This window comes from Erythrolamprus reginae, chromosome 1 (assembly GCF_031021105.1).
Source record: "Erythrolamprus reginae isolate rEryReg1 chromosome 1, rEryReg1.hap1, whole genome shotgun sequence".
In the NCBI taxonomy this organism is placed as follows: domain Eukaryota; kingdom Metazoa; phylum Chordata; class Lepidosauria; order Squamata; family Dipsadidae; genus Erythrolamprus; species Erythrolamprus reginae.
In genome coordinates this window covers 271,514,090-271,530,539 of record NC_091950.1, presented here as the reverse complement: position 1 = coordinate 271,530,539, position 16,450 = coordinate 271,514,090, and the positions used below count along the sequence as shown (strand labels likewise).

The window sequence follows — 16,450 nt, the reverse complement described above, 5'->3', positions numbered from 1 at the left end:
AAACACTCTTGGTTGTATCCTGTGCTTCTAGAATTAGTGGAATTATAATGATCAAATTTTTAAAATAGCGCTGCAACATGTTTCTTTAGAAACTGTATATGAAAGTAAAATGTTATGGCAATCATTTGAGATCATTTGACCATCAAGTTTATGAAAGCATTTTCAAACTGAATCAAGTATTGTCCTATGCACTAAAACGTTTCTTTTCGTATTCAACTAACCCTAACATGCCAAAATGCTCTTTTTCCCCCCTTGCATGATGTGTATTGCTGAGAAGTTATTCTACTTTAGCTTTCAAGCAGAGACACATGCAAGTCTGTTTTGGGGCAGAAACTTCCATTCCTTGAACAGCTCTTGTCCTGAATGAGCAGAGAATTCTTCTTGAGGACATCAGTTGGTGGACTCCTCACTGCAGCCTTTTCTTTCCTCTTGTGGTGTCTTTCTGAGTGGGACAGTGGTGGTGGTGGGCAGCAGTCTGTGTTGCTGAAATATGCTGTAGGTAATAGTGTAAGTATTGGCAACCATGCATTAACCATTTCAAGACGTTTCAGTACTGTACTAAAACAAACGTTAATACTTCTTTCTTCTTTTACTTTTAAGACCTTGAAAAACAAAGAGGCCCTTGTACGTGGGGAATTTTCTAACCTGGAGGAACAGCAGAAAGCAGTGTTGAAAGAGAACAAGAAGCTTATGGCAAGAATAAGTGAACTTGAGAAGGCTCTGGAGGAGATAAGAAAACAGAAGCTGCAGCTGGAGGTAGAACTCCCAAAAGCCAAAGAAGAGGCAGAAAGGGAATTAAAGAAGCAGCAGAAGAAAACCGAAGAGATTTGTCTTCAGAAAGCTAAGGCTGAGCAAGAAGTGAAGCGAATTTCCATGGAATTAGAGGATGTCCTTAAAGAGAAAGAAGCTGCAGAACAGGAGTTAGAACGTGTGAAACAGCTCACTTTGAAAGCTGAGGTTCAAAGAAATGCAGTTGAAGAAAACCTTAGGGCATTCAGAATTCAACTTGAAGAAAGCAACATGATTCGAAAAACCTTTGAAGAACATTTAAGGAGGAAAGACACAAGTCTTCAGGACCTGGAGCATCAAAAAAAGGCTTTAATGGAAGAGCTGAAGAAAAAAACAGCCGAAGAAGAGAAGCTCATGAAACTAATTAAGGAAATGGAACGTGATCTCGAGCTGCAAGGTAGTTCAGTGAAAAACAAGTTCAGAGAAAAGGAAATAACTGACATCAAGAGACAAATTACTATAATAGGAAGGGAAACGTGCTCAGATTTTTTCAGAGAAAAGCAAGACATAAAGAACATAGAGGAATTCCAGCAAATAGTAGATGAACTGACAGCGGCCAACAAGAGGTCTGAAAGAATAATTAAGGATTTAAAATACGAACTTCATGAACTTGAGCTACAGAATGCATCCTCTGAAGAAAAAGCTCGTTTATTAAAAGAAAAACTGGACGAAGCCAATCATTCTCTCAGGCGCCTTAAAATAGAGTTGGACCAGAAAGAGCTGGTTGAGCAAGGTTACCTGGAGCAACTAAAAGACCTCGACAAGCAGCTGCAGAAAGCCACAGGCAAAGCTGAAGAAGTAATGCAGGAATCCATGGAACTTAAAAGAATGAATATGAATTATCAAGAAGACTTGAGGTCGCTTCAAAAGGAAAAGGCACAGTTAAAGAGGGAGCTGGAGGAGCTGACAAGGACACAGACCGAAATGGAAATTATGGCTCAGCAGTTGCGTTCCCAGATCACCTCTCTTCAACAGGAGAAAATGATAGCTGAGCAGAGGACTATATCATGTAAAGGGGAAGCGAGCAACCTGCAGGAGCAATTCAGAAAACTGCAGGAGCAATTGCTTCAAAAAACAAGGGAAGAAAAAGAGAGCCTGCTGACCGTTCAAAGACTGAAAGATGACTTAGCCGACAGCAATCACTTGGTAGAAAAATTAAAGCAAAAAGTGGAGGAGCTTACCAGGTGGAATAGTGAAACCAAACTTATTATGACTGAAGTGCACACTGAATCGGAGAGGATAGTTATGGAGAGACAGATTATTGACCGGAAAAACGACGAATTGAAAGGCTTGGTTGATAGCTTCAAGGAGCAGCTCCGTGTTACCAATGAAGAGCTGCACAGACAAATCATAATCGAGCAAGAGCACTTGGATAAAATCAAGCGACTGGAAGATGAGTTAGTCGGTGCAAAAGATGTAATTAACGAGTATAAGCAGAAATGCGACAGAGATATCACTTATAACATGAATACTGAGATGGAGCTAAGAAACCTAAACACCCAAGTGAGTACATTCGCTATGGAAATTAAAATGAATGAGCAGAAAATCCAGCAGCAACAAGCTCATATTCAGGAACTCAACAATAAAATAAAGAAACTGCAAGATGAGTTCCACCAGAAGACTTTAGATGAGCAAACGGCACGTAAAAAGATAGCGTTGCTCCAGGAAGAGTCAATTAAATATAAGCATTCTGCCGAAGAGTTTAAGAAGAAATTTGATAAACTCCTGGAATCGCACAACATTGCTGAGAACGACATTTCGGGCATAAGGATGGAATGCATCACTTTACAGCAGGAGAAGCACATGGCGCAAGAAAACATCAGGATGTATCAGATTCAGATTGAAGATTTGCAGAACAGACTTCAAAAATGCCGCGATCAGCTGCAGCAAGGGAAACATGGCGAAATGGAACATTTGCAGAAGTACCGCAAACTCGAAGAGGAATTCCACATGCAGAAACGAACCATGGAACACTTGAAGCACCAAATAGATATGCAGAAAAGAGAGCACGGCAATCAGTTGCGTTTGTTTCAGAACGAGATCAACAAAAAGAACGTCCAGTTGGACTTTGGATTGAAAGGACTTGACTACGGTTACTTGGGAGATGCTTCTCTGAGGGATTTTGAACAGCGTAAAGTGTGTACAAATACGTCACCTTTATTAAGAAGAAGGCAAACTGAGATAAGCAGCCCAGGTTGTAAGTCTGAACAGCTGCTAGCTCAGAAATTGCAAATGGTTTCCACCGATTCATTGCCACGAGAAAAGCCATTCCAGATGTCTGGAATCGCTCACTCTTTGGGAAGTGGAATAAGCCAGCAGTCGTATTCCGAGTATGTTTCCCAAACAAGTACACAATTTGAAGTCAGCATTGATAATAACAAATCTCCTGCAAGATTGTCAGAAATAGATAATTTGAGAGATGGCCAATTCCTCAGTTCACGACATGAAGAAAGTTATGAAATGGGATTAGGGAAACAACTGCATCCTATGGAGGTACACCATACAATTTGATATTTATGGTCTTCGTTGTACTTTCTGCCTTTAAGCATTCTTTAGCACTTTTCTTCTCTTCTTCTGAAGATTCTCCCTTTATTTAAAAGGTGGTATCAGATCCGTAGGAAAAAAAACATATTTATTTAGATGTACATGTCTGGCTAACAATGCTTAATGTGTACAGTAGTACCTCTAGATACGAGCTGCTCCACATGCGAGTATTCCAAGTTACGAGCCACGAGGGGAGAGAAATTTCTGTTCCAGACCCGAGCTCAAATTCGGGATATGAGCCGAGCGTCCACTAGGTGGCGCAAGAATCTTTACTTCTGGTTATCTCAGAGGGGGAAAACAAAGTCTAAAGCCATTTGTTCCAGATACGAGTTGTTCGACATACAAGCTCCCTTCTGGAACGAATTAAACTCGTATCTAGAGGTACTACTGTATATGTTATTGTAAAGAGAAATATGCACAATTCAAATCAACATCTACATTAGGAGATTTGTGACAAAAATACCCCTGCCTAAAAAGGTTTCTATTCAGGATTCCCTACTAATCCCACCCAAGCCCCTGCATGTTTCCCCTGTCTTCCAGTTGTCATTTATATCGTGTTGCACATTCACCCTTCACTAAGTTTGTATTTTTGTCCTTTTAGATTTTTTAAAATAGATTTTTGTAGATTTGTAAAATATGTCTTTCCCTTGGACACACCAATGTCCAGTTTTGGCTACAGTCCGACTATTGTGGATCATGACACCTATCTATTAGCTGCCTATCACCAGTTGTAATTTTTAAATCGAATGCACCAAAGCATTCGATTTATTCTATTTTTTCGGTGTTTCCATTCAGCTTTCCTGCTCATACAGCTTCTGTGTTGTCAGTACTAATAAACTGGTCGATGCTCGTTTGCTGTTTGTATTCTGCATTCCTCCCTCCCACTTACTATAATATATGATATTGCTTTCTAAATATAATATCCTTCACCATGTTAAAAAAAAAATTCCTGTTTACAGATAGTGAACAGCAAGCAGTATGGTGTACATGCTGAAGCTTCTGCATATAATCAAGAAAATGGCAAGACATTTGGTAATGAAGGAAGACTTCTTGAGGGATACAGAACATCAGAAGGGTTTAGGAGTGAAGATGTTTCAAAGATCAGTACGGCCTTAGAGGAGAAGCAAGCCAAGGAGATTCCTACTGAATATGATAAGATAAAATTCCAAGGCCTTCGAGAGGAAGTAAATGCCAGGCAGTTGATTGAAGTTAAGCTGCTAGACTTGACCACAGCTGAACAGCTCCACTCAGGGAAAAGGGCCATTGCCGAGGTGCAAAAAGACCTTGAGATTTTCTTAACAAAGCCTACTGCAGTAGCTGGGCTGTACATAGAAGCTAGCAAAAACAAGATCTCATTTGCTTCTGCAGCGAAACAAAGAGTCATTGATAAAACATCAGCTCTAGCATTGTTAGAATCCCAGGTTGCCACGGGTTTCATAATTGACCCCATAACTGGTAAAAAATTCTCAGTGGATGAATCAGTCATCAGCGGACTGGTAGATTATGATTGGAAAACTAGGCTCCTGGAGGCAGAAAAAGCAGTTTTAGGTTATCTGTTTTCTGGGAAAAAGCTGTCTGTTTACCAAGCAGTGGAAAGTAGGATCTTGGAAAGGCAAAAGGGCAAAAACATTATTGAGGCTCAGATTGCCACTGGGGGGGTCATTGACCCTGTAAGAAGTGTCCGGATTCCTCCCGAGACTGCAGTCGAGCTAGGCTTGCTGAATAACACAATGTTGAAATATTTACACGAACCTTCCAGTAACAGAAAAAGCTTTGAGAATCCCAATAACAGGCAAGCCATGTATTATAAGGACCTGCTGAAATTGTGTGTGCTTGACGTAGCTAGCAAATGCTTCCTCCTTCCGGTCGGGGAGAGGAAAATAAGCACTCCAACCTCAGAAAAGATTCATAAGGTATCTGTGGTTGACATTAACACCGGTGCAGAGATGACTTCTTACGAGGCATATAAAAAGTCCCTGATAGACAAAAGTATGTACCTTGAGCTATCTGGACGGGAATTCCAATGGAAAGAGTCCACTTGCTTTGATGCCAGTGGAAATTCTTACTTTGTTCTGACCGACCTGAAGACGGGGCTGCAGTTCAATATTGATGAGGCCTTAATTGCTGGCAAAATAGACAGAGTGTCGGTCAGTAAGTACAAGGAAGGGCACCTTACAGCTAGTGAGCTTGGTGACATTTTGTTGACCAATTCCAAGCCACATACCGATCTCCATAGTCCCATTGCAGGGGTCTGGCTGCCTGAGACCAATGAAAGAATGGCCATTGTAAGAGCCTCTCGCAAAAACCTGGTGGACAGGAACACTGCGCTAAGATGTCTGGAGGCTCAAACCTGCACAGGAGGGATAATTGATCCCTTGACCGGAAAGAGGTACCCAGTGGCAGAAGCCTTACAGAGGGAATTAATTGACGAGACATGTGCCAAACACCTCCAGCAGTGTGAATTGGCCTTCACTGGCATTAAGGACCCTTTTTCACACAGTATTTTCTCAGTCACCGAAGCAATAAATAAAAACCTTCTAGACAAAGAAGTAGGCACTCGCTGCTTGGAATATCAGCATTTGACAGGTGGGTTGATAGATCCCAAATCTCATTCTAGATTGTCAATGGAGGATGCCATCAAGAATGGCCTAATTGATGCTGTTACTGCCACAAAAACTCAAGACGATAAATTCTACATAAAAAGCCTGATGTGCCCTAAGACAAAAAAGCAACTAACCTATCAGGAAGCTCTCCAGGGAGCTATTTTTGACTGCCACACAGGGCTACGCTTGTTAGAAGGCTCAGAGCTAATGACCTCAGGTATATCAAGGCTTTATTATTCTACCCAGTAACTAAATTAACCTGGCCATCTATTTTTTGAGACAATTTTTTTTTTGTAATAACAGATTATTCTTAAGAGTAAACCCCACGATCATTGATGACATTACCTCGTTGGGTAGTTGAATGTTCACAAGTTTACAGCCAAGTTCAGAGACTCTGCACCAAGGACCAGTCAATCTCTGAGTTATAGATATTATCTTCTGTTGGAACTGTTCCATTCTGTGGGTAAGGGACCAAACAGTCTCATCATAATTCCCACTTATATTATTGTACAACATGGTGGAGGGAAAAAACCCCCAATTCAGTCCCTGAACCTTGCAACACGGTTTGGCTTTGCTTATATATGGTTGTTTGCATACTCTAAATCTAGTATTGCTCTATGCTTGTAACCTTAGAACACAATAAAATTTACATATTTCTATGTTTTACTGGTTTCTGTGGAAGATTTAAATTCATGCTTAATTTTTCTCATAATGTAACTGTACTTCAGTTATGATTGGATTGTGCTTCAGTTGCTTTTATTTTCTATAAATAAAAATAGTAACTCATAAAAGGATGAATTATATTGATACGTTCCACTTCTTCTAATCTGGTTTTTGCCATTCCAGCTAAATTTTTTAAATTTATTTTTAAAAAAACTAAAAATATGCCATTGTAATCAAGCCAGTGTATGTTGTTTTAAAAAATCATGAATTTGAGGATTTCCACCAAAGTTAAGTGTAGAAAGCTAAATTTGTAGATTCCCTCACAATGAAACTTACATGCTTATTTTCATAACTACTTCTGCCCATTTTCTGGGAATAATAAAACATGGAATTATAAACTTGTAGGGCTTCATAGATAAATAATATGAAAAAGAACTATATTAAAAAGGGTGAAAGATGCGAATTTCCAAGTACTTGATAATTATTCAGTACGGCCTATATCTTAATTTAAACATTTAAGTTTGGTCAGTCAAAAAATTTAAGGACAGTTTATTCCTGTTATTTCAGTTAAAATGAATTTTTCTCTTTATTTTGGCATTTGGGTCTTTACATTTCTTCGAATTGGAGTCTTAAATTATCAGTGATTACCATACAACTGTCAAACTAGAGTTCCTTTCTGATGTATCAATTATCGCCTGATTAATAAAAATTGTATATTTGTCTATGGGAAAGGGTTTTAGGTATTTTACATTAATGAAATGTGGTAACCTTTTAAACTTGCATGATATCAGGTGTGGATTTATATCTAATGCAGAAGCTGCGGTTTAACTAATAAAAGTTTTCCTTCCCATTGTTACGACACTAATGGTTTCTGTTATTCTGTATTACCTTCAAATAACGCTTGATATTTTAAAAAAATGTTAATTTCCCCCCTCCCCCCTTTGAATTCATACATAATGATATACCATCAACTGGGATAAAAATAAAGTTTATTTAACTCTGGCATCTTTGACAATAAATTTCTTAACAAAATAGTTATGTTTGGTCTGTACCTATTGTTTTATGTCCAGCAGTTTTAAATATTTCTGTATTTGTAATGCCCGTTGTTCATCAGAAATCAATGGAAGAAGAAAAGAAAGAACATGTTGGAAAAACTGGGGACTTACTGAAATGGGTTACAGGAATCACCAAGAGCCTCAACAAAGGCAGCGGAGAAAGGGCTGAAAAAGCAGATTTTCTTAAGAAGCAGGTATAAAACATTGCTTCAGTAATAAACAGCTGCATGGGTCTGTAATGCTTGATTTTTGCATGTCTGTGGTTCTACTAAGGAGTTGAGTGTGGCTTCTGCACATTATTTCATTTCTTCATAATAGCAAGCTGAAGGGTCTCCGGCAAGATTCTTTGTATGCCCTACGTCCAGAGATAGGCTCCTCCCAGTTCAGACCAGATGGCCTGAACCAGTAGCAAACCACTATTGATGTCAAACACTTTCTCCCAGTTTTTAAAAAAATTGTTCCCATTTTTTTCTTCTGTGCATGTGCAGAAGCCGAGTTTTCTGCATTGCACATGCATCACCATCTTGTTTTCAGCTATAATAAAAAATTAAGGATTTTTTTTTGCCACTGCGCTTGTGCTCATACACGAAGCATGCGCGCAGCCACACGGTGGAGAAGGAAGCGAATTGGCAGTGAGGTAAGTTAGAACCCACCCCTGCCTACATCAGTCCCAATAACACTCTCCTTTGGTTTCAAATTTTCATAAAATGTATATTCAACTATACTAATACTTAGATTTACACATCACTTTTCTCGAAAACAAACTTGTAATGATTCCATAAGGTATGAACATTTAGAGAATGTTTTCCTTACTTTGTACTTACCGCTTGTTGACGTATAATTTTGGATATGGGCCATGAAGGATATGGGCTCAATTCCGATTGGTATCTGCCAAGAGGCTACACTAGAAAGAAATAGAGAGAGAGACACAGAGAGAGAGAGAGAGACAGAGAGAGAGAGAGAGAGAGAGAGAGAGAGAGAGAGAGAGAAACAAACCAACCACCTGGAATGAAGAGTACAGGGATTATGACTGCTAAAATAACTTGCGTCTCCAGAGTGTCAGGGTCAACCCTGTCAGCCTAATTGAATAATTTGTGGGTAGGGCAGGATTTTTTAAGGCATGAATTTTTGGGTGTCCATGTGGTTTTTTTAACCTTCCAAAGCAGGGCCTTTTGGTTATGTGACTCATGGGTTGCCAGTCTGACCTTATTCCCCCCAAAATAATACATCGCCTGATAATAAGCCAATTGGATTTTGAGTGCATGGCAATTAGGGTTCAAAAAAATATAATACAGGGTCTTATTTTGGGGAAAACAACAGGTAGTAAACAGTATATTTGAAAGTACAGTTTAGCAGTCCATGGCATTTTCATAGGGCCCACAAAGTGATAGGAAACACATATATAACATTACTGATTCCTTCTGTTTAACCTCATCATAGTAAGGAAAGTATAGTCAGCTTCTTCTGATTTATTCAGCAACATCTGGGTAAATAAATCATAGCATAGTACACTAGTTTTTGTGGGAGTGCTGGAAACTAGAAGAGTTTTGTGTGGGAGTGCTGGAAACTAGAAGAGCAGTGCCCTTGCACGCATGTGTGCGCCAGGAATCTGACCTTCCAGTTTCCAGTGTGTTCCGGTGTCTGGCTTACTTGTGCATGTGAAGACCAGCTGGCCAGCACACATGTACACACCAGACCTTGGAAGAGCAATGGGCAAACGGCTGACGTGCCCAGAGAGATGGCTCTGTGTGCCATTTCCAGTACACATGCTATAAGTTCGCCATCAAGGGCATAGTATGTTGTGTGAACTCTGCTAAAATTCCATTCAAGTTAAATTCACACTAAATTAAAACATACTTTCTTTGTTTAAATTTAAAATGTTTCCCTAATACATAAGTTGAACATCATCTTAGTTTCCCTCAGAAAATAGTTCTCAAGCAAGAATGAAGCATTATGAGGCTCTATTTGGACAGGGTGTCTTTGCTCATGGTCACTCATGCCCTTATCACCTTGAAATTCGACTATTGCAATGCTCTCTACATGGGGCTACCTTTGAAAAGTGTTTGGAAACTGCAAATAGTGCAAAATGCAGCCACGCAAGCTGTCATGGACCTTTCTAGGCATGCCCATGTTTCTCCAAAACTCCGCAGACTGCATTGGCTGCCAGTTGGTTTCCGGACACAATTCAAAGTGTTCACCTATAAAGCCCTACATGGGATCCGGCCAGATTCCTTGCGGGACTGCCTCCTACCACATGAGTCCCAGTGACCAGTTAAGTCCCATAGAGTCGGCCTTTTCCAGGTCCCGTCAACTAGACAATGTTGCGTGGCAGGGCCTAGGGGAAGAGCCTTCTCTGGAGGGGCCCCGGCCCTCTGGAATCATCTCTCCCCAGAGATTCGCACTGCCCCCCGCCTTCCGCAAGAGTCTTAAGACTCATTTATGCTGCCAGGCTTGGGGTGATTAGACTGTAGCCCCCTGTCCGACAAATGTTATGCATGGCTGTTGTCTGAATGGGTATGATTGATTTTTAATATAATTGGGGATTTTAGACTAGTCTACTTAGTTTTAATTAATTGGATTTAGCCTATTGTATTCTATTGTTTCTTTTTATATGTTGTAAGCTGCCCCGAGTCCTCGGATCAAACAATCAAACAAATAAACAAATAATAAAATATATTTTTGCTAGATATACTTACAGATTTTTGCATGAATAAAAGGCTTTTATCCAGTTTCTATCCATTCAGTAAATATTACTCTAACAGAGGCATATTTTATAGATTTGGATTCAAATTTCAACCTAAATCAATCACCTCGAGAAGGGCAGCATAGAAATCTAATAATTAATTAATTAATTAATCTTATCAGTTAAAGTCAAAAGAAAGTAAGGTCACTATTTTTCTTTTGAAAAATCCGAAACAATGTCTTCACAGATATTGTAATTAAAGAGATGATGATTTGTTTTGTGTGTCTACTTCCCCTGTTGATTTCTCCCTTCAGGAATACAGTATATTGAATCAATATTATGATAGCAAAAGATATTCATTGTGCTCCGTATATCAGATTCTTGAGTGCAGACATCACAGAATTAGCCGTCAGAAGAACATTTTTATATTCATACTCATACAAAATATGGTTCATTGCTGGAAGTATTCAGAGAAAAGAAAAAAGTGGGTGGCTTAAAAAAAACTGGATTGTCACTATGGGTAATCCAAAGAGTGTATTTTAGTGCCTTAATTATCTCACCTGGATCATTCAGGACATTCACTTTTTAGAAGCTAGAAAGGTATAGCTAATTCCAATGTTAACAAAGAAGGATATCCCTTTACTCTTCTACCTCTTCTTTCAGAGGGACTGTCCCTCAGCTTTCTGAGGTAAATGTGATGTGCCCTGATAAGGATAGTCTGACTGTACTTTCAGTAGTAATAAGGGTTGTGGATGGCTATAGGCTGTTTTAACCTTCATTTATGAGAAAATAAGGTATATGACATTATTAGATAGAACTATTAGGTTATATAAAAGAAATATTTGGAACTACAGCAAATATTCCTTCACTATCCTAGTGGATAGTGTCCATCCACAATGAATGAAATATTTCACTTAGTATGCAGAGCAATTTGGCAATTACTATAATTACTTTAAATTAATTTGAACACTTGAAAAGCTCATGAAGTGTGTAAACTTTCAACTGCACTTAGGCTGCACCTCATCTAATGTTTTGCTTCTGACAGTTACATTAGGCAAAAGTGAATTAAAGATAAAACTAGAAAATAGTAAATAAAAGCTTTAGTTGTTCAGATCTACAAGTTCTAGTCCATGTTAATGTTTCTTCACTTCCATTCGTTTTTAAGCTATCCCCAAGGTAGGCTTACAGTGACAATAAAGTGAAAATTCCAGTAGAAAAGAATATGTGTAGCTCAGGATTGAACCCAAAAGGGAAAGTTGTAGATTGTTCTTCAAACAAAGTTTTTGTTAATATGTCCAAGGTCTGAAGGTGTTTGATAAATTGCATCTTTAACTTGGCTCCAGTCCAGTTTGGGGAAAGATTTGTCAAAGTTAATTCAATTTTTGTTTTTAACTAAAAAGAACTGATGATTGGTATAATTTAGAACCCCTGACTTAGAATAAGTCATAAATGAAATATCAGAATCCTAATTTGCCATAGTAACTCCAGCATTCCACTTCCCCCAAACAGGTAAACAAAAATTCTGTCTGGTGATGCATTATATTCCTCCAGCTATTGTAAAAAATACAAAACTAGAAACAAGCTTTTAAGATGCATAATTATCATCAACTATAGGTGGAATATTTCATGTATTCACTTTAATATCAAATAACATTGTAAAAATAATAAAGGTGAAATACCAATAAATAATGAGCCTGTTCTCACTTGACAATATATGCTTACTTAAAAGCCACCTAAAGCAAATACCAGAACAGTTTAGGGGGGGAAATAGAGGTATAATTAGCACATGCTTATTTATTAAATATTTATTTACATGAAGAAATCACTGTTTTTGTTTCCTGTTAATTAAACTAGTTGTGTCATTGCACCCTAGTTAAGCATATGTTAGGGTATTTCAGGTCTAGGTTTTTATTTAAGTCCCTGGCCTTTGTTCCCAAGAAAAAAAATATGCCAGTCTTAGCACCTCTATGAGAAACTTGTTTTTTCATGTGTGTATGTGTGTCTGTATATACATACGGTATGATCTGGCTTGTTCAGAAACAAGAAGTTTGGGGACAAAGCAGGCGTGGCAATCTACACTGTATTAATATCAAATGTCAATACAGTTCAAATACACATCTTTTTTTGCTTAATCTTAAAATATTTTATATTGCTTAAAGCGCATTTTAAGTCTTATTAGAACCTTGTAGATATTTGAATGCACTTTTTTATTTTTTCAGATTTCTTCTGATGAATTATCAGCCAAGAAAGAACAGCTATCAGAGGCTTTGCAAGGAGCACAGATATTTTTAGCAAAACATGGTGACAAGTATGTTACACTTACTTTGAAATGTAATGATGCTATTTCAACCTTTATAACAGCATCTAGTCTTTTGATATGTCAAATCAGGTATAGTTTATGAAACTTAAGAAAAAGGGTTTGAATTCATTTTAAAAGGAACTTTGGTCTTTCCTATTCCAAAGTACTTTTCCCAAAGGCAACTGGACTATCTTGGGTTTTTTCCCTTGAAAACATTTCACTTCTCATTTATTTCTTATATTTAGAACAATGGGAACTAATGTGGAAAAATTATAAAATAACGAAATCGGTTCCATATAAAGAAAATATGCAAAAAATGTTCTATAGATGGCACCTAGCACCAGCTAGACTAGCCAAAATATATCCAAACCTGAAACCAAATTGTTGGAGGTGTAAAAATAAAAATGGGACATTTTTTCATCTCTGGTGGACATGCCCCCAAATAAAAAAGATATGGAAAAAGGTTAAAATGTGGATCTTCGAAATTACTACAATTAAACTGATATTAAAACCAGAGACCTTTCTACTAGGCATAATAAATCAAAAACTTAAAAAAAACTACTATTATTTAATACAACATATGATTACTGCAATTAGAATTACAATAGCGCAAAATTGGAAAAAAGAAGAAACACCATCAGAAAGAGAAATGATTAAAAAAAAATACGACTGTGCAGAAATGGACAGATTAACCCAAAAACTCAAAAATAAAGAAGAATAGAAATACTATGAAATTTGGAAGAAATTTTATGACTGGGTCGAGACAAGAAAAAATAATGGTAGTAAATAAACTAGATGTTCTTAAAATCAAACCGAGACACAAAATTAAGATCAAATCAATCTGACTTTAGATTAACTGAATGATAGAACAAATGTTCGATAACCGCTGATGCCATAAGCTGTATATTGATATATATATAAAAAGAATTGTGTGGCTAACAGTTCAACTGGGAGGGAGGGGGAACTAGGGGCAGCTCCGTATAATATATTTTAGAATCTAAGTACAACAACTAGACAAATAACAATTATATTGTGGAATGATACAATATGTACAACACCATATGTCTGCTCTTTTTCATCTTTGTATTATAATAAAAATTTATTTAAAAACAAAAGAAACTCCCTCAGAACTTGGAGGATTGAGAATCATGACAGACATTTTGACTTTCCTCTTGCTGATACTTGCTTATAATTAAAAGGGAACCAAGATGTTGGTTCCAATGACTATGATATAATTGTGTAGCTTGTAGCTGCCTACTGTTTGGTAACCCTCTTGTTTATAAATTTCCCCTGATCCTAATTGCGTTACACTCACAAAGTTTGATCTTAATAGCAGATCTTAGACTTAATCTTCAACCTGTTCAAATCTTAGAATAATGGGAATGATAACTCAATATGTGGTACATCAGTCATTCTCTCAAGTACAATTTTTCTTGAATCCAGCTTCTGTCTTCCTCAGCTTTTCCTTAAAGAAGCAGGGGATGATTTTCTCCTCATCATATTAGAAGCTGTGAGCTGGCTTTAAGGATTTTTTAAAAAAAGTTAGCTTTGTGTATTCTGTTACGCATTATCTTTATTTTATTTATTTATTTATTATATTTGTATGCCAGCCCTCTCTGTAGACTCCGTAGACTTTAGCAAATGAATGATTCTAAATACTAATAATGTATTATTTATCTAACAAATAATTAGAAAGCAGCTGAGTTATGGATATTTGTAGCTGCTTGGGAAGAATAGCAATAGCACTTAGACTTATATACCGCTTTACAGTCCTCTCTAAGCAGTTTACAGAGTCAGAATATTGCCCCCAACAATTTGGGTCCTCATTTTACCTACCTCAGTAGAATGGAAGGTTGGGTCAACCTTGAGCCTGGTGAGATTTGAACTGCCACAGTGCAGGCAGGTAGCAGAAGTAGCCTGTAGTACTGCACTCTAACCACTGTGCCTCTTTTAGTGAAGTGTTGCTACGCGCATGAATAATCACTCCATTTCCAAATGCCAAGTTTGCAGTCTTCAGCATGACGTTCAGAAATATTACACTGGTCGTAGTGCATATAGTATGTGGCATCTGAAAACCTCTTGTTTTTGTAAATATTATTTTTTTAATTATTATTTATTAGATTTGTATGCCGCCCCTCTCCAAAGACTCGGAGCGGCTCACAACATGCAATATACAGAATACAAATCCCATATTAAAAACAGTATTTAAAACCCTCATAATAAAAAACAATCATACGACCCAGATAAACCATACATAAATCATAATAGCTGAGGGTATATCAGTTCCCCCATGCCTGGCGACATAGGTGGGTTTTCAGAACCTTACGAAAGACGAGGGTGGGGGCAGTCCTGATCTCCGGGGGAGTTGATTCCAGAGGGACGGGGCCGCCACAGAGAAGGCTCTTCCCCTGGGTTCCGCCAGACGGCATTGCTTAGTCGACAGGACCCGGAGAAGGCCAACTCTGTGGGACCTAATCGGTCACTGGGATTCGTGCGGCAGAAGGCGGTCCCGGAGGTAGTCTGGTCCGGTGCCATGTAGGGCTTTAATACTTTAGGCCTAGATTATCCATGGAATTTTGCAGTTCATTTATAAAAGCACTGCACATAGAAAATACAGTTTGTATGTTTTAATGCAAAGTCTCATCCAGGAAGAAAAGTTACAAATGAAATGAGTAATCCAAAACAAATTACTCACCATTATTTTCACAGGCAACCATATTCAACTGTATTGTTTCTAAATTGATTTTTGAATCCTGTAATTACTTCTTGTGTGAGGTTTATTTACTGACATAAAGTATTTATGTATTTATGTTGCAATACTAAGGTGTTGAACAGGATAACATGTAGTCTAAAGTTGTTTTTTTTAATTGCTGCTTTTACAAAGCAAAATAGTTAAATAGGATTTGTTTTTGGTTGATGAATCTAGGAACCCAAATTCACATTGTAAATTATTTCTGTTCTGTTGTTTATGGAGAGAGAAGTGCTGTAGTGAACCACCTTAGTGTTCAGATTGTTGGTAAGCCAAGATTTGTCAGAATCATGGCTTCTTATTCTTTGCTATTGCAATTTATTTTTTAAATCACAAATATATCTTTAATTTGTTTTATAGAATGACAAACGATGAGAAAAATGAAATGGAAAATCATATAAAGTCCTTGCAAGAGTGTTCCAAACTCCTATCCAGTGAAGGTTTGATTCAATTGGAGGAGGAAAGAAATACAGAAGATGAAAACATGGATACAAAGGTAGCTTAAAACCTATATAATATTACTGATGATCGTGTATGGTCTAAACCTTACTTATTGCATGGGTATAGAACTGTATATTAATACTATTTTTTTTTAAAGCTGCATTAAATTGTGTGCATCAAATAAAAGGAGGATTAAGTGAGAACTTTCAGTATTTTTGTGTAATAATAATTATTACTGAATTTATAAAAAGGAAAATATAGTCATGCATATATGAATAAATCTTTAAATCTGTGTCTTGCATGAACTAAGAACAAAAAAAAATCATACATCACTTACCTTTCTTTTTAAAACCCATCATTTACAAATTCTATGTTTCAGAATCCTGACACCGTACAAAAATTTGGTACATTCTACTTCTTGCTTTGTGTATTTACTTCATAAGTTCATTAAATTTCAGCTGGTTACATACTTTTTGAAAAGGCGCTCTCACGATTTGTGAGATAAATACCTTAAACGCCTATCATGATCGGTAAAAAGTATTACACAACGTCAGTTAATAGATGCAGGATACACATAAATGAAAAAGCATTTCTTTCACATGTGTATTAAATGTTTCTAATAGA

At 37.4% G+C, this 16,450-nt stretch overlaps 1 protein-coding gene across 13 annotated transcripts in view; it reads left to right on the top strand.

Moving 5' to 3' along the window:
- Nucleotides 1–16,450, top strand: part of LOC139156879 (dystonin-like) — a 400,586-nt gene that overhangs the window by 182,356 nt on the left and 201,780 nt on the right. For 7 of the 13 annotated variants that reach the window (XM_070733016.1, XM_070733022.1, XM_070733017.1 and 4 more), the window contains 3 exons: nucleotides 7,714–7,848; nucleotides 12,557–12,645; nucleotides 15,746–15,881. In XM_070733016.1, the coding sequence (XP_070589117.1) occupies nucleotides 7,714–7,848; nucleotides 12,557–12,645; nucleotides 15,746–15,881 (360 nt within the window). Of the gene's footprint in view, nucleotides 1–600; nucleotides 3,283–4,292; nucleotides 7,634–7,713; nucleotides 7,849–12,556; nucleotides 12,646–15,745; nucleotides 15,882–16,450 lie in introns of those variants that run through there. The other 6 variants (XM_070733011.1, XM_070733010.1, XM_070733012.1 and 3 more) reach the window with 2 other exon arrangements.